This window comes from Falco rusticolus, chromosome Z, assembly GCF_015220075.1.
Source record: "Falco rusticolus isolate bFalRus1 chromosome Z, bFalRus1.pri, whole genome shotgun sequence".
NCBI lineage: Eukaryota > Metazoa > Chordata > Aves > Falconiformes > Falconidae > Falco > Falco rusticolus.
The window spans coordinates 59,227,838-59,246,953 of NC_051210.1; the positions used below are offsets into that span (position 1 = coordinate 59,227,838).

Here is a 19,116-nt window from a genome sequence, read left to right on the forward strand (position 1 = left end):
ACCTTCGCACGCCCACTATCACTCCCCAGATGAGGCGGGCCGCCCCGACGCGCTCTGAGGCGGGCAGGGACGGAGGGGCCGCGCAGCTCTTCCCTTCGGGCACCGTCCGCCCCGAGTAGCCCCGAGGCGTGGCTACCAAGTAGCGCCCACTGCGGCCCAGCCAGCGCCTCAGAGCCCCGCTCCGGCCATAGCCGTTGGCAACGTCCGCACGCCTTGCGCTGGGCCCGCCCCCCCAGGCGGGAAGCCCCGGGCCTCCTTCCCCCACGGCTCCTGGCTGGTGCTGGCAAGCGAGGGAGGCGGGACAGAGCCCCCCATCGCCCCCGTCCGCCCAGACGGAGCGGCGAGGGCAGCGCATGCCCAACCGCCCTCACTACGGCGGGTCCGCCTCCCTCCCCGCCCCAGGAATGGGCTCTCCCAAGCCCTGCCCCCGCCCCCGCGCTGCCTCCAGCCTGCCCCGGGGAATGGGCGCTCCCCCTACCTTCCAGGCCCGTCCCGCCCCGTAACCTCACTTCCGGGGCGGCCATTTTGGGAGGTCAGCGCTCCGTGGCTGGTCGGTGGCGGAGGGGGCGGGCTCGGGCCTGGGCCTGGGCCGTAGCGGCCGGCGACAGCGGCGGGCCGGGGGGCGGGGAGCTGAGGAGCCGGCGAGTGTCGGGGGCGCCGCAGGGGAAGAGCCGCCACCCGGTGATCGCAGCGCTCGCCTGTCCCCACCATGTCGGACTTCGACAGCAACCCCTTCGCCGACCCGGACCTCAGCAACCCCTTCAAGGTGAGGCTTGGGGCGGGGAGGGGGCGGTGGGCGACCGTGAGACTTGCTCGGTGTCGCGGCGGAGGGAGAGCGGGCTGCGCCGAGCCGTGAGCGCCCCGGGGGAGGGAGGGAGGGACCCCGGCCCTTCTCCCGCGGCGTGCGCGGGGCCGCTGCCTGCTGCGGCAGGTGGGGAAGGGCCGGCGCCGTGGGGCAGCGCAGTGTTCCGGGGGCCGGCAGCAGTGCCGGGGGGCAGCCCGCCGGGAGGCTGCGGGGTCGTGGCGGCTCCAGCAGGCTGGTAGGACAAGCAGTGTTACCGGAAGCCCTAGGAACGGGCACGGCCGTTTCAAAAGTTCGGGTTTTCATGTGTCCTTCTGTTGCTAAAATAACGCAAATCGAGTTTCAGGTGAGTTATTTTGAAGAGAAAAACGTTTATTTATTTTGGCGGTAACTTTGTGCGTGTATAATACTACTACAGTCTTCTTTTTCTTCCGTTTGACTGACCCAGATAGTTAAGCTTAGGGAATTTACCTTCTTTTTCCTCTCTGGTTTCCTCCCAGCCTCTGTCAAGCTTGGATGTTTATTTATGTTATTTCTGAAGCATGCAGGATGCTGATGTCTCGGCATAAGTTCTACCCTGCATCTCAAAATGCGGCATTTTGCATTTAAGTTTTGCACTATTGATTTGTCATACAGCTGAGAATTGTTTGTTCATCCACTGTTCTGGCTTAGCTGTCAAAATAAGCTGACCTCCTTGCATGCTTCCCGTCCTTTTCTTCCTTTGTTATTTGAATCTAGTTCAACTAATTTATTGAGCTACTTACTTTAATAATCTTAACTGAGCTTTTTTTTTGGGTTGCATTTTATTTCATGATGACCCTTTAAAGCACGCACATAGTATACGGCAGTGAGTTTACAATGTCAGCTGGAATAATTAGGCATTTTAAAAATTGAGCTGTCGCATTTCAAGCATAATTATGTGCAGGTAGCTGGTGGAAGCATAGCATTACTGACATTTATTCATTGGAGTCTGAGTCATTAGTTTAGTTTTTATGGTCGTAAAATTCAGTCAGTAGTATTCCTTAGGCTAGGCACTCTGTTTTTACTTGATGTTTTACAGAGTGTTACGACTTCCCAGAGGAACAGCAGCCCTGGCCTTGAGGTTGCCGCCAACAATAATTTGGACTGGTACCAGTGGCACTGAGCGCTGTTCTTTTAAATACCTTTTGGCACCAAGTGCTGAAAAGGTGTCATTGTTCTAGAATGTGACTTCAGCAACAAAGATATGTGATGCTTTCCCTGACTTTTTCTAATAATTATGAAAATAACATTAGTAAAATTTAATGTGTAGAGATACCCAGCACAGTTAGGGGTATTGGAAGCAGTATGCTTGCCCCTGCATTGTTCATCAGCCCAGGAAACTTGTCCTACATAGTGTTTCTGAGACCTGAGCTAGGGACCTACCTCAGCCATACTTCTGGTTTGTAGAGATTGCTTAAAGTGCAGTAGTTGATTCCAGTTTCTCTTCAGGGGAAAGACTTCTTGTAGCTGTGAGGGAGAATCCACGTTCTACTTCTCATCTGCAGCTCATCACGATAAAAGGACTCTATAACAACTTCTCTGTAACTTGAAGCTCGCTGTTAAACACAGTTCTAGGTTTTTTATTTGCAGAAGTTGGTTTAGGAAAGCTGTATACTTTTCCTTTTTCAGAGGCTTTTTTCACTTCCTTCAGTCCTTTCTAACTTCCTTCATGTTCCACTGCTGACAAAAGGTAATCTTGCATACCTTTACTTATCCACATGTTTTAACTTGAGGGGGCGAAAGGCCTCCATGTATAAGCCAAACCTTGACTGCCACTTTGTTGGCATAACAGCTTTGAAATTAGTGGGTATTAATGCATGTCTGCATTTCAATTTTGTCTGACTGTGTGTTTTAAAGTATTTTACAGATCGAACCAGTATTTCCAAGTGGACACTGACAAACCTAAGCCATGTTGTCTGAACATCTCATTCAAATGAACTTATTTTTATTTGTCTTTGCTTGGTAATGTTATGTATGATGTGATTAGTTATTTTCCTTACTTTTGAAGGCAGTGCCTGTCCAAATGTCAAACCACAAAATAGTATGGCAGAGAAGGGGGGGAGCAGGCATTATGTGGAAGAGTTGTTGCCAAGGTCTAAATATAGATCCTGCTCTTTCTTAAATATTTTCATTTTACCCGCTGTCTGTGATCTACTTGTGAGGTTTTCTGTGACTGTTTTTAGTCTTTTAATAAAAATATTTTAGCAGAGGTTCTTGCTTGATATTGAACCAAATAAATGTGCTCTCTGGGAAGATAAAGGTAAAGCAGAAACATCTAGTTTGTTATATTTTGGGTAGTTAATTCTTTTGGAAACCTAAAATTGTGTTTCTGTTTTGGTATCTACTGGAAGTAATGAAATTTAGTTTGTAAAAACAGAATTTTTTGTTTCAGGTATTAGCTTACTTGGCTTGATCTTAAAATGTTGCTGATTTTGAGGCAGTGCCTACTTAACATCTACTTTTTTTTTTTAATAAACAAACTTGAATTGAACCCAAAGATTGGTATGCTTTTGAAGTCATAGTATTCCTCTGAAAGTAGCTGTCCTTTGGATGCTGTACCAACAAAAAAGAGATTATTCGATTTAAGAGACAAGAGGTAATGAAACAGATAAGTAAAATTCTAATGTTGAAAAGCTTTTGATTGTATTAAAGTTGTACAGAAGAAAATGCATCCATATACCATACAAATGTGATAATCCTGCTATAATTTGATATAGCAGCATTGTGTAGAAAGACACATTTGGCATGACCTCAAGTATCATAAATGAAAGTAGACTAATAATGAAAGCTGTAGTCTTCTGTCTTGGGAAGTGATACAGATAAAAGGTTATGAAACAGCAGTCTCTCAAAATCCAGTAAGTTTCATTTACTCAGAAACAATTCAGCAGTTCATTTACAATAAAAATGTGTTGGTTCTGTGGTGGATTTTTTTTTCTTTTGTAAGTGAATGATACTACGAAGAGAAGAAATTATTATTTTTTTTTTTAAGTAAAGCTATGAATTTCACAGGCCTTTGTGGCTTGGCTGACAGACATTACATTGTTTGAGGGCTGGATGTTGCAGTCCTCCAAACATATGAGATAATTATTTATTAGCAACTACTACAGATATTATGGTAGGAGTGAAAATAAAATATATATATGTGAAAGCCAAACCACTGTATGATACGGGTGAAGACTTAAACAGAACAGCCTGTGTCATGTTCAGTTTTAGTGTGTAAGGACAGAAATCATGGAAACTCTCAAATGAATGTAATGTTAGTTATGTGAGTCGTTTCTTTGGGTGGGATTAGGTACCCAAATTCTGGTTAGCATCAAGTTGTTACTCCAAAAAGACATGGATCTTTTGTAGTTCTGTCATGGCTACCATTCTGTTTAAGGTGCTCTAAGGTATCTAAAAATGGTGTTAGGCACCTGAATTGCCCCCATGAAGGTCACAGGATTACTTGAGTCACTAGCGCTAAGCATATGTTAGAGCTTTGTGCTGGTTTGGGCTGGGGTACAGTGAAATTTTCTGCATAGTAGTTAGTATGGGGCTGTGTTTTGGATTTGTGCTGGAAACAGTGTTGATAATTTAGGGATGTTTTTGTTATTGCTGATAGGGGTTTACACAGAGTCAAGGCCTTTCCTGCCTCTCCCATCATCCCACTGGTGAGTAGACTGAGGGTGCACAATAAGCTGGGAAGGGCCACAGCTGACCCCGACTGACCAAAGGTGTATTCTGCACCACAGAACATGCTCAGCAATAAAAGCTGGGAGAAGGAGTGGGGTGGGGTGGTGGGAAGGAGAGGAATGTTTGGAGTTGCGGCATTTGTCTTCCAAGTAACCACTACAAGTGATGGAACCCGGCTTTCCTGGAGGTGTCTGAACACCTGCCTGCCAGTGGGAAGTAGTGAGTGAATTCCTTGTTTTGCTTTAGTTGCATGTGTGGCTTTTGCTGTACCTATTAAACTCTTTAATCTCAACCCAGGAGTTTTCTCACTTTTACCCTTCCAGTTCTCTCCCACATCCCACTGTGGGGTGGGGAGAGAGCGAGCAGCTGTTTGGATCTTAGTTAAATCTACTACAGAGGTAATTCCAGTTATAAATTGGATATTACACTTAATCTGACTCACACGAGCGCAAAATTATCTGGTTTGACAGGAAGTAGAAGCTGAAGGTTTGATGCTGAAGCTGCAGATGGCTGCTACCTTGTATGGCAGCAGAATCTCTACAGTTCATACCTTGATTGCTCGAGTGAAACTGAAGTGATAGAAACTTACAGGAAGAGAGAGAAGTCTTAGTTATTTTGAAGGACCAGGACCCTAATTACTTAAAGTGTTTCTGTAGTGTTTGTGCTTTAGAATTAAAAAGTTTTGGTTTGTGTCTATGTGTGTAACTGAGTTTGAATTCTTTTATTGACTGAAATATACCCAATTAAGTTGTCTGTCTTTAAAATCATAAAGGACATAAAATAAAAATATTTTTCTAACTTTATTGCCTGGTTTCCCTTCATGTTTTCAAAGTTTATGAATTCCCCTAAATCTTGTATAATTTAATGCTGAGCATCATGGTATTGGAAGTCACCTTTAGCTGACCTACATGGTGGTTAGTTTTAATTTAAGAGTACATGTCATCAGTGCTGTAACTGCACTGTAATCTGTTAATACTGTGAAGTGTTTTAATGGGTGTTTGGTAAGGGTTACAGCTTCGTTTATTTTTCAGATTTTCCATAAAGTGTTAGCACATATTGCACTAGTATTATTACTGCACTATATATTGAGATTTAACATTACAAAGAGGAACATAATACACGTTCAAGAGCTGAGGAAGGAGAAAGATTAGAGAATAACGATGTGATGGATATGGTATTTGTTAGGCATCTAGTACTCCATTGCAGGATGGGACTGGTGCAAGCTTTAGGACAAATTTGGTCTTGTGAGCCTCTGAAGTTCTTCTTGGTCTCAGAGGTGAGGTGTTTGCTCAGTAGCTTGGAACCCTTCATAGCTCTGCTTCCATGAGATAATGTGGTGTATAATGGACACCACTTGAGACCCGAGTATGAGAAATGCCAGCTGGCTACTTTTGCACTATCCTATTTAATAGTTGTTCTGGCAGTGCTAGAGTGAAGATGTTTTGAATATCATTGTATGAAGGGGGTGAGAAATGGCTGATCAGTGAATGAGATGTTAAATGTGAAATTGTGAAAGAACTGTTGTATTGGTTACTCTGATTTTTTTGTTATTATTAATATTATTTTGTTAGAAGTACAGAAATAGAATTTATTTTGCCTCTAAGTCATTAATTCCTCCAGGTGTTAATGTGTAACCTTTAAAGGACAGCTCTTTCTTGTAGTAAGTGATTTTTAATCATAGGTTAAGATGTATTTATAGTAGGTACAATACATTAAGGCTTCTTTATTCTGTTAAATGTAAACTGTACTGCTAATGTACTATTAGGATAGTGAAACATGAAATCTGAATTTAATTGCTGTTTGTGAAGTTTCTGTACCCTTACTCAGTCTTGGGCATGGAATAATGAATAAAGAAGTAAAGCATGAAGTCCCAGCAATGTTTGAAACTGCATCAAAACATTAGTAGCTTCTTGAAACTTTGCTTTTCCATGTGTAGCTTACTGTGGCATGAACAGGGAGGAAGTCTTTGGGGAATGTAGCTGTTTGATATATACCATATGTTTGCTGAACATATGCAAATTGCAGTTTCAGAAGCTTAATCTGGCTGAATGTAGAGTGTTATGGGACTGAAAAACACATCCTTCATGTGCAGGCTGTCTTTTCCCAGCATCAGATCTTAATTTAAAAGCTGAAACCCAACAGTTAACACAGGAGAAAAGAAAGCTTTGATATCTATTGCTGGCCAGATAATTTCTTTTTTCCCCTCCCAGTTTTGTTCTCAAAAGCTAAGTTTTGTCAGCAGTTTCTCCCCAAAAATTGCTCATGAGGATGTACGGGAAGCAAAGTATATCATAAGGAGAGTTTCAACTGAAACAGCAATAACTTTGATTACTCTCCAGAACTCATAAATGAGAAATGGGATGGATAGTTTTCTCTTTGATTCAGAAATCGAAAAACTCAGACCAGCATAGTTTCAGGAATTTTTTGTTGTGTTTTTGTTTAATCCTCTGAGGCAATGGTATGATCTTAGGAAGTACTCAACAGAAAGTACAACTGTGGGCATAAAAAACCCAACCCACCAAACCTCAGGATGAATTCTTACTGGAAAGTACAATTAGTGTTACTCATATTTAGAAAAGGCTAATATAGGGAATAAATTGTGATAATTGATGGAGAGCTTACCTTGAAATGAAAAGAGCTTGTACTTTTCATGTAGCAAAAATAAAAGCCTTTCAGTAGGAGTGATATGGGTAAGAAATCCTAGTTGGTCAAGATTGACTTTGCTAGATTTGTGGATCTAGTCTCATGATTTCCCTGGGATGGATTCACCAGTCTGGACTCAGTGCTATATACAGTCAGAGTTTCTGGAAGGAGTAACATCTTTGCTGAGCATTTTGAATAGTTTGGAGGTTAAGATTGGGGTTGTGCCTCTCTTGCTTCGTGGGAACTTCCTTCCAAGCACAAAAAGCAACAGGGCAAATGCATAGCTAGATAAAAGTGTTTATGGAGCAGTAAATAGCAAAGAAGTTGGCAAAGTGAAGGCTGGTTGATGTCAGTGACTGGTAAAGCAGTTAGGCTGGATAAACTCATTTGTGGGGATCTTGAAGTAAAATTAAAATTGTATGGTGGCAGAGCTGAAGGGTAGTCAGTGACTGGTGAGGGAGGTAGTAGGATTGATACAGTGAATAATTGATAATGTAAAGATACTTCATCTTCTGATAATTTTTATGACAAGGAGAACTGTTTTCTCATGTTGGGGTGCAACTACTCTGAGATCATTCTTAGCCCCTGAGCTTAATGTAGTAACTAAGGTTAAAAAAAAAAGATTATTTCTGCAGTCATCTTCAGTAGCTTATTCTTCCCTTGGCTCTATTTAAGGAACTATGTAACTCATAAGGTGTTTTCCATATTTTCTTTTTTCGATTTCATTCAATAAAAATAACTAATCCTCTTCTTTTTAAATTCATTTTTATGTTCATAGTATTTTATTTCTCTGTAGTCTTTTTTCTTTTTTTTTCCCCTAGGACTAACTTCTAATTATGTGTACTTCTGTCAGTTTAATCATATATTAGGTGCTGTCCTATGAATTTCATATAAATATAAAAAAGAAATAATAAAAAAAATGCTGTTACTTCTAAGTGCAGCATTTCAGTTTTATGCTTTTTCCAAACAACATGATTATTGCTTTCTTTTGATGTACAATACTTCTGGTACCCAAGTCTTGGAAGATGTTTAGTTGGCTTGCTCACTTGACCTAATTGACAAATCAGTGTTACAAATTTGTTACTATCCTATTTCCTTAGTGGTTACCTTTGTTCCTCCTGTTCTTTTCCTTGTACAAGTATCTTATACATTTTCCCCTATTCTTCTTTCCAACAATTATTTTTTTTTTCTACATAGGTTATGTGATTTTTATTTGAAATTCTTGTTTTTATTTGCTGATGTGTTGTAAAACCATTACAATCTCTATCCAAATCGGTGTTCAGAATGAGTGTTTATAAACCCTGTTTCTTGACCTCTGCAATAAGATGTTGGTTTTACTTCCCTGCTAGACCTTGGGAGCAAACTGAAAAATACTCCAGTGAATGAAATGTTCGACAAAGCACTGATGTCAGTTATTTAGTTCCACTTAGGGAAAAAAAAAAAAAGGCAACACAAACGTGTATTATTAGTTATTTTTTTTAGTCTTATTTTTTCCCCTCTTTCATTCCATGTTAAAGTTACTTGTGCATAGGATAAATGCTTTGGCCTTTTCAGTAGAATGGGTATACCTCTAAAGTGAAAACTTTTTTTTTGACAACCTGAAGGACAGTTTGGAGGGGATGATTCCTAGTTCACTACTTTCTCTTCACTTAAATCAGAATCACAGCTAACAATGTAAACTTAGCTGATTGTGTTTTTCAGAATATTAGTGGCTTATTTGTGCTGTCAAAGCATGGTGGAACAATGCTGGACCCATTCCCAGTGAACAGTAATACAAAGAATCATAAGAGATGTATCTGCTTCTTCAGTCTTTTATTTGCTAATCTCTTCAGTATTAATGAAATATGGTAGCTGATGACTAGTTTTGGTCTCCTAGACAACAGAAGTCTCTCTTCCCCGTAATTTGTTTTTCAAAAAGCTGTAATAACTTGCATAGAATGGATTATTCTGCTCCATTTTAAATGTTCTCACTTGTAATTAGTTGTTTGTACATCCTCTGTGGTAACTGGATATTCAGTTAATTCTATCTATAGCAGAGGGATGTGAGCATAATTTTCTTAACCTGGCACAGGTGCCTTTGCCAATGTGAGATATAAATATGTTGTGTTTTCTGGCTTGGTTTTATTTGTTTTTATTTGTTTGGTTTTTTTTTTTTTTTTTTTTTTTGAGAGAGAGAGTTCTCTATTCTTGATGTAAATACTGGGATGCTTCTGGTACCTGACTTCTAGTGATGCAACCAGTGTGATGCTTGTCTTTGCTTTTGAAATTGATGTAGGAGAGAGAATACGAGAAGCAGGTGAAATGGAAGATTAGATGGAAACCAGTTAACTAAGTTGTGCTGGTTTCTTAAAACTCCAATCTCCTGAACTAATTCAAGTCTTGAAAATCTCATCTGAAACGACTGCATGTGACTTAAATGCAGCAATAGCTACAGTAGCTGGCTATGAAAATTGGCCTGTTCATAAATTCTATTCCATGTTTAGTACCACTAGTTGTTAAATACAAAGATCAGAAACTCAGGGGGCTGAACTGACAGGATTTTGGGTGGGATGAGGCTGGAGAAGGAAGTGTGAATTGGACAGAAGGGAACAGGAGTTGGACAAGTTGGAGCAGCATCTGGGACTGACTGGCTGGGTGGCTGAGGAAAATCACCTTGTGGTGAGGAGTTGGTACAAGGGTGGTCCAATCAGGGCAGAAGTACTGGTCTACCAGGGCATAGCTTTCTCAGTCTGAGATTGGACTGGGCATTTTATAGTTGCTGCATTCATTGCCTAACATCAGATATTTAAACCCCATCCCAGAAATTCCCAGTCTTCTGTATTTGCAGAGGGTAACCAAATTTTCAAGCATTTAGATCATGCTGCAAGCTGAGCTCTCTGGATAGTTGATGGTTCCGGCTGTGCAGCTGCTTTGTGTTGATGTCTGTATATTATCACCTACTGGAACTTGGTTTTATTGCTTTTTTCAGTTTCTTAATACTAAAACCCCAAAATAAATAAAAAATAATACATTTTAACTTTCTTGTCTGGGTGGAATATAAAATACAGAAAAATAAGTTATGCTACTTTAGGTTTACTTATTTATGTAGAACATTAAAGTTTTCACTGTTCTTAAGCCCTAGAATATAAGTATCATGTAGCATAGAAATTTGATAACATTCATTTAAATGCCACTTTGAGTATGTGGTCCTGCACAACATTTATTGTTCATGTTCATTGTTCAGATCCCAATTAATTTCTAAATTCAGTGTTTTATTATTCTGCAGCAGTGAGTGCGAGTACTTTACAGTTTTTATCACTATATTTAAATAGAGTTGGCATTTACTTTATTTTTGAAAAGAGATGCGGTGAGTAATGTAAATGATTCAAAGTAATTGCTTGTGTTCCTTGGGATGTCGGGTCTAATCTCCTCAGAAATTCTGTAAGTAGTGTGTTGAACTGTTGGTGTTGTTCAATGCACCGTAGGTATTCTGAACAGTTTGAAGTTTAGCAGCCTACACCTGGGCATCCAGACTATGAAGAGCCTGTTTTTTTCAAATGCAAAGACAGCTCTAGCATTAGAGAAGACCACAGTGAATGAGTATAGGAGAGAGATGAATCTCCAGGATAGTACTTGCTTCCCTCAGCTATGAGGTTACTCTTCCTGTGATCTCTGGGTTAACTTCTTGACTCTTTCTGCTTGTGGAAGAGATCAGGCCATGAACTTCTAATGAAGTCCAGGCTGTGCAGTTGAGGTTTTCTGAAAGCAAAAAATGGATGCTACTTGCCCTGGCAGGGTTGAATTTGTGTATTTCAATACAACTATAACTCTTATTTAGTAAGTAATTCAACTTTTCTTAAGTAGAGCTGATATTGAATGTCCTCCGAGTCATTCAGGATTTTTTCAGAGCTGCTCCTACTTTAGCAAACAATGTCAGTATTTGTCAGAGGCGTAGCAATTGTTAATTCAAAATGAGTGTGGACTTCTGGTAGAGGGCTTCTTGCTTTACTCACTGTGTGTATTTAAGCATACAACTTGTTTCTAGTACTAAGACTTTTGCCATCGTAAGCTTGTTTAGCTCAGCATATGTCTCCTGTTTGACAGTGTTAGAACGTCACAATAGCTGTGTGAAGAGATTTGAGAAACTTCCCCTCATCATCTCTGAAACCCTCAGAGAAAAAAGGCTTTCTTTCATCAGATATTTGTTATTGTTTGCGTATTGTATTTCTAAATGTAGATGGCTCTTCTGAATTTGATTAGACCACTTTTCCCTGTGTTTTGGGAATCTGCTGGTGTTCAGTGGCTGTCTCATGAATCTGATATTTTAGTTATTCAAATAATTGCATTTATTGTCCTTTCTGGGCACAGTCAGGTGGAGTTATTTGGTTAATAGTGCACCCATCAAACACAGAAGTTTACTGTTTGAAATGTACTTTTGAAGCAGCTAATTTAACTTGGCGTACTAAGTGTATTTGAGTTCTGATAATGCAGACATACTGTTTCACCAGTCTGGTGTTTGGCTATCACTAGTTTTGTAGGTGTCTCGACTCAAAGCATTTTTATGTGTGAAAGAAGGAATGATATTGTGAGCATTTCTGGAAGGGCTACCATACTGAAAACACGAACAAAGAATAGAGTATTTTATTCACTGCTAATCCATACTAACATGTAAAAGCTGGAATTAGTGTACTGGGTCTGGCTAGGATGCAGTTAATTTTTTGTCATTGCAGGTCCCTATGGTGCTGTGGTTCAGATTTGTGATCAAAACAGTGCTAGTATGGCACCAGTGTTTCAGCTGTTACTGAATAGTGCTTCCACAGTATCAAGGCTTCCTCTGTTTCCCTCTGGGTGTAGGCTGGGCATGGGCAAGAGGTTGGTAGGGGACATAGACAGGACAGATGGTCCCAACTGATCAAAGAGATATTCCATATCATGTAGCATCATGGCTCACAATAACATTGGTGGTGCTGCTAGTGCTGGTGGGGATGTTCTAAGGTATCTGTCTGCTGTGGGAGGTGGTGAGTGATTGCCTTTGAATCACTTGTGGGTTTTTGTTGCCCTTTTTTTTTTTCCTTTCTACCATTCCTTCTGGCTTATTAAGCTCTTTTTATGTTTTCTCAACACCCAGAAGTTTACTTGCATTTGCTTTACTGATTCTTTCCCCCATCCCACCGTATCCCATTGGGGAGGGCAGTGAGGAAGCAACTAAGCAGGGGCTTAGCTGCTGGCTAGGGTTGACCCACCACAGTAAGTTAAAAGTTTTCAGCTGTATACAACTTTCTACCGTCCTGTATATTGAATTATGAAATTATCTTATTTGTATTAACTTTGGTTTAAGTTAATCTTTTTTCATCTTTTACTGACCATCCTAGTCAACTAATGCGTAATTCAAATGTCAGATTTCTTCCCATTTTTTAATTATCTTTTTATTCAGTTTCTAATTATTCATAGTTGAATTTTGACAACATGTTCTCCCCCTGCACATTTTCCTTTGTTGCTCATCTGCACAGTGTTTTGTGCAGTCATTTAATGAAAGAACCTGTTACAATTAAGTCTATCAGTTTATGCAAGGCCTGATGAGATTTTAGTTTGAACAGTGCATTTAGGTCTAGCATGGTGACTAAAAAAAATATGGCAGACTTGTGGGGGAGACTGTCACCAGAGTGGGTTCGTTGAAATCACTAGTCATGGTGTAAGTCAAAAGTAGGACAGTTAATTTTTAATTGCGTGTAACATTGTTTTGTATACCTTTAAAGAAAGGCTAATTCTAGTTCAGTCACTGTTAAAATACTGGTTTGTAGCTAAATGCATTCTTTAGCCAAAAGTGGTAGCATTTTATGTGACCAAAAGGGTAGTTTTTATGTATGGTTATGCACGTGAATTTGATTAAAATATGCAACATATAACTTTTTAATTTTTGAAGCAATTATTATCTTGTCTTAAAATTTTTGTAGTAAAAACTTTAAAATTGCCTGATATTAATAGATTTCTGACTATAGCTAGTGAAAAAAACAGACTTGTTTTCATTTGCTGTACCCTACAGGATTTTCGAGTTGATAGATATTCTGCCCTGTTTATTGTTGGTTTTTTTTTCCCTAGGTGTAAGTAAGTTGCCTGCAGCCATTAAGCAAATATTGTTCCTGCATCTGTAGACTGCTGTCAGGACTAAGCTAGTGCTGTAATAGATGCTGATTCTAAGAATCTGAATTTTATTCTTCAGTAGCTTAATAGCTTGTGTATTTACTGAAGTGTAGCTTAAATCACTTAGTATAGTTTTTAAAAAGTAGACAAATGTTTCATGTAGAGTTTTAAATGTAGCTTTCTTTAAAGGAAATATGAATGTAGAAGTATAGAAATGTAAATACTTGTCTTCTTCCCAGTCTTCATCAACTCCAGTTTGTTTTCTATTGTTGAGCTAGACTGTTGAAATATAATATGTACATCTATACATATCAGTTGAAAATAAGGAAATAGTATATTTACAGCTATTTTGTATATTTAATGTACCTGTAAAATACTCTACGCTTGTTTTATGCATTTACATAAATAGAAATGTAACTAACCATATTAAATAAATTGATTTATTGATTTTCAAGAAAACCTTCCTTTCATGCATTTTTATGTTCTGAAGATGCAAAAACCTTAAATTGAGGCACAGAAACGATGTAATGGAACCAAGCATCACATGAAATAACTACAATTTTTCTTTATCCAAAGTTGGTATGGTCTATGGTAGTGGGCACATGTACTTTTCTGCAGAACCAAGCCTGCCTTCTCTAGCACGGAGAAGTGTTTCATTTGTGAAAATGCTTTCTCAAGCTAAACCTCAAGCAGTCTTTCTCACTGAGTAGTTCATTGGAGGAAAAAAATTATACTTATTTCCTAATTCTATCAGTTCAGGTAGAAGCTGAACCAGAGGTACTTTTGGCATTTTGGGACACTGTTTCCTCAGTTTTGTTTTTCTGAAATGCTTTTCCTGTTCCTGGGATTGTTGAAGGTACTTGTGGTTAGGGACAACCAAGAGTTATGTAAAGCTCTTTTCTTCTGTTGTGCTTTTTGTGTGTAGAATTGTGGAGTCCAGTGGTCAACATAGCAGGGTGCAGTTTTCTTCCCTTCTCTATTGAGAGCTTTTTTCCTTATAAATCAAATGGGTGACAGATGGAGTTTCTTTTAGGCTCTGTTAATCTAGGTTTATAAGACGCTCAGAATGGAATGATGTCATTTTGGAGACCAGAGAGAGGCGGATGTTTACAGGCTTTTGTAGTGAAAACAAAAACCTATTACAAGGTTGAAACAAAAGCTGAGTTTTATATGAGACAATTATATGAGTGTTGACTTGTTGCTTTTTTAATTGTGCATAGACTTACAAAACTATTTTCTTTTCTAGGATCCTTCTGTTACACAAGTGACAAGAAATGTTCCTCCAGGGCTAGATGAGTACAATCCTTTCTCTGATTCAAGAACAGTAAGCACATTTTTTTCTTAATTATGCTGTTAATTTTTTTAGGTAAGATTTGTGAGGTACAGTTTTCAGAGTTCGAGGCTGATGTAAAACATGTGACAGGCTAAGCAGACATAATGGAAGCTGTGTAATGATAGTCTTGTAAAGTGTTTGGAGGGTTCATTGGGTAGGCTGACTTAAGTGAGCTTTCACCTGTTAAAGAAGTGTGGCTCTCCGAAAGGCAGCCAAAACAGATTTCAGTATTTCACCTGTTCAGTAAGACTTTTGATAGTCTGTCTTCATGTTTTTCTGAGTTCAGCTTGCTTTGCTTGAGTGTGGCATGTTTCCCAGTGTCTTACTTTCGATTTCCATTTCACTTAATGAAAACGTTGCTCAGAATAAGGAAAAACATTGCATTTAAGTAACAGTCCACAGGCTATGAGTAGTTTGCTGTAGTAAAAAGGAATCATTTATGTCCAAGAAACACTGTTGTTCTTTGCCTCTAATTTGTATAGGGGGGAAATACAAGGAATGGGTTGGTAAATTCAAACTGTAATAGCATTTTTCACTGGTTACTTTTGATAGTGAAGATCTTGTGCAAGATTAGCAAAATGTATGGATGATTGCTGTTCGTAAGTATAATTTACAAGCATTCAAATACTGTATTTTTAAAATGTACTCTTATTTCTTGTGGCAAATCTGGTAGTGTTGATAGCCAGTGTTAGTATTTGAGTGTTTGCAATGCGACAGCAAGGTTTCATACAGTGCTAAAATGCTAGACTGGAAGGAGCTTGTTTCCGTGTATGCCGAATATTCTGTTTAATGCAGAGTATTTACAACTAGCAATAATATTAAGTAAGTCTCAACATTTTTTTTCTCCTAACTCACAATATCACTAATTATGTTTGATTTATCTTTCTGAAGCTTGTAGAGTTTCAAAATTGATCTGTATGGATGATACGTTCTGAAGACATTAAGTGTTGTTTAAAAAGAAAATATAATCTAGAGCTACTCTGACTTTTTATTACTTTTGTACTTATTTTAATATGCAGCTCTGTAGGAAAAGGAAAATTGAAGTATATAGCTACGGCTATCTGGCTTTGAACAGTCAGCTGTGCATGTATGAAAAATTTTAATTGCTCATTACAGATGTCACTCATATAGAAAAATCAGGAGGATGGAGGAAATCTTAAAGTCAGTGTTCAGATCTACTGAATATGTGCTATATTCATGTATTGTGATTCAGTTAGTAATCTATGTGATGTTACCAAATTCATAAAAACTGTCTGTTGGATGAGCAGTACTCTGCAGCGGAAAAGAACTTTCACAGGTTTTCTTGCAGAAAGCAAGACTGAAAGCATAAAGTGTATATTCGATTAAGAGTGCTGTAATAATCAACCTTTAGATGATACTCCTCTTCCTCTGTCTGTGACTTGTGGATGCTAGATGTGTAAGTATTCTGTAATTATATGCATTTGCAGGAATGTGCTTAGTTACCTGATGATATGCTCACAATTCCATGTGCTCACCTCTCTTTTCTTACCAGCTTTGTGTGCAAGAGAAGGACACACTGTGCATGTACAAATAAATATGTGATGGATAAGATAAGAGGCAGTAGAAGTGAATGTCTTTAAAGACTGGATGAACAGACGTAGAAGCAGAATCTGTGAATTTTAGATTTGAAGGATTACAATGTCTGCCAGGGTAGGGATAGAAGTTACTCTGCATTTTGTGTACTGCCCAGAGCAAAAACATCTGAATACTTTCTGGGGGGTTTGATTTGCTGCTGTTCCTTTATTGGGAACCCGAGTTATCTTGAACAGTTTTGTGCAGATAATACCACTTCTAACATTTGAAAACTGTAATAGCGCTAGTAGAGCGGAAAGCATACAAGCTTCTTCGGTGGTAGCAGAATACATCCTGGAGATTCTGTGCTCTTTAGTTTGAGAATTGGTGCTCTGTAAGACTTAAAATAATCACAGAATCATGGAATGATCAGGGTTGGAAAGGGACTTCTGGAGATAATCTAGTCCAAACCTCTGCTAAAGCAGGTTCACCTAAAGTAGGTTGTACAGCATCATGTCCAGGCAGATTTTGAATAACTCCAGAGAAAAATAATCCCCAGTCTTTCTGGGTAGCCTGCTCCAGTGCTCTGTCTCCCCCAAAAGTAAAGAAGTTCTTCCTCATGTTCAGGTGGAACTTCCTGTGTTGCAGGTTGTGCCCTTTTCCCCTTGTCCTGTTGCTGGGCGCTACTGAAAAGAGCCTGGCCCCAGCCTCTTGACACTCGCCCTTAGGATATTTGTAGACATTGATAAGATCCCCTTTATGTCTTCTCTTCTCCAGGCTAAACAGGCCCAGGTCCCCCAGCCTTTCCTCATAAGGGGAGGTGCTCCAGCCCCCTCAGCATCTTTGTAGCCCTCTGCTGGACCCTCTCCAGTAGCTCCCCATCTCTCTTGAACTGGGGAGCCCAGAACTGGACACAGCACCCCAGATGTGGCCTCACCTTGGCAAAGTACAGAGGGGGAGTATAAACTCCCTCGACCTGCTGGCCACGGTCCTCCTGGTGTACCCCAGGATCTTACTGGCCTTCTTGGCCACCAGGGCACACTGCTGGCTCATGGGCAGCACTCCCAGATCCTTCTCTGCAGAGCTGCCTTCCAGTGGGTCAACCCCCGGCCTGTGCTAGTGGTGTGTGGGGTTGTTCTTCTCTTGGTGCAGGACCTTTGTTGAACTTCATTAGGGTCCTCTCTGCCCAACTCTGTAGCCTGTCTGGGCCTCGCTGAATGGCAGTGCAGCCTTCTAGGGTATCAGCCACTGCCACCAGTTCTGTATCATCAGCAAACTTGTCCCTTCATCTGGGTCATTGATGAGCAAGTTGAACAGGGACTGGTCCCAGTACTGACCCCTGGGCCACACCGCTGGCTACAGGCCTCCAGCCAGACTCTGTGCTGCTGGTCACAACGCCCTGGGCTCTGCCATCCATCCAGTTCTCAATCCACCTCGCTGCCCGCTCATGTAACCCACACTGCCTGGGGTTACCTATGAGGATGTTACGGGAGACAGTGTCAGAAGCCTTGCTGAGGTCAAGGTGGACAGCGTTCACGCTTGCCCTTCGTCTGGCCAGCCAGTCATTCCATGATGGGAAGCCATTAGATTGGTCAGATGTGATTTCTCTGTGGTGAATCCATGTTGACTCTTCCTGATGACCTTCTTTTCCTCCACATGCTTTGAGATGACCTCCAGGATGAGCATCACCTTTCCAGGGATGGGGGTGAGGCTGACTGGCCTGTAGTTTCCTGGGTCCTCCGTCTTGCCCTTCTTGAAGACTGGAGTGGCATTGGCTTTCCCCCAGTCCTCCAGCAGCTCTCCGTGACCTTTCAAAGATGATGGAGAGGGGCTTGGCATTTACAGCTGCCAGCTCCCTCAGTGCTCAGGGGTGCATCCCATGCGGGCCCATGGATCTGTGGGTGTCAGGTTTGCTTAAGTGATCTCTAGCATTGAGCAAGGGAGAGTCTTCTGTTTTCCAGACCTCCTCTCTTGCCTCCAGGGTCTGGGAAAGTGGAGGGCCGGCCTTGGCAGTGAAGCCTGAAGCAAAGTCAACATGCAGTAACTCTGCCTTCTGTGTGTCCTTTGTCCCCAGGGAACCCACCTCATTCAGCAGCGGGCACACGTTTTCCCTAGTCGTCCTTTTCCTGCAGATGTACTTGAAGAAGCCCTTCTTGTGTCCTTGCCTTCCCTTGCCCGATTTAGTTCCAAATGGACCTTAGCCTTCCTCGTTGCCTCCGTGCATGTTCCGACAGCATTCCTATGTGGCCTGTGCCTTTTTCCACATGCTGTAAACGACCTTCTTCTGTTTGAGTTTTGCCAGAAGCTCCTTGCTCTTCCATGCAGGCCTCCTGTCCCCTTTGCGCAGTTTCCTACCCATGGGGTTGTACGTGTCTTGAGCTTGGAGTAAGTGATGCTGGAGTAATAGCCATGGACCCCCCTACTTCTACAGGCCTAACCCAAGGGCATCCTCCAAGTAGGTCCTTGGAGAGGCCGGAGTTAGCTGTCCTGAAGTCCAGGGTTGCAGTCGTACTTGTTGCCCTGCATCCTCCGTGCAGGACCCTGAACTCCACCATCTTGTGGTCACTGCATCCAAGGCTGCCCCCAGCCTTCACATCTCCAACCAGTCCTTCTTTGTTTGGTAGTACAAGGTCCAGCAGCACACTTGGCCTCGTTGGCTCCTCCACCACCTGGGTCACAAAGTTACCGTCAGTGATTTGTAGGAACCTCCTGAACTGTGTGTGCCTAGCTGTGTTGTCTTTCCAGCAGAGTCTGGAAAGATGGCAGTTGACTGGAAGCTGGCATATGTCCCAATTTTCAAGAAGGATAAGAAGGAAGACCCTGGTAATTACAGACTTGTCAGTCTTGCTTCAGTGCCTGGTGAAATTATGGAGAAGGTTATTCTGAGAATTACTGAAAAACACTTGAGAGACAATGCAGTCATTGGTCAGAGCCAGCACAGCTTCATGAGGGGAAAGTCCTGCCTCACTAACTTAAATTTCCTTTCATGACA

At 41.0% G+C, this 19,116-nt stretch overlaps 1 protein-coding gene across 2 annotated transcripts in view; it reads left to right on the forward strand.

The window, feature by feature from the left end:
- Positions 1 to 559: 559 nt before the first annotated feature.
- SCAMP1 (secretory carrier membrane protein 1) overlaps positions 560 to 19,116 on the forward strand; it is a 50,621-nt gene continuing 32,064 nt past the window's right edge. The window contains exons 1-2 of one of the 2 annotated variants that reach the window (XM_037373339.1): positions 564 to 766; positions 14,505 to 14,582. In XM_037373339.1, coding sequence (XP_037229236.1) covers positions 710 to 766; positions 14,505 to 14,582 — 135 coding nt within the window. In that variant the 5' untranslated portion in view covers positions 564 to 709. Of the gene's footprint in view, positions 767 to 14,504; positions 14,583 to 19,116 lie in introns of both variants that reach the window. The other variant, XM_037373340.1, reaches the window with a different exon arrangement.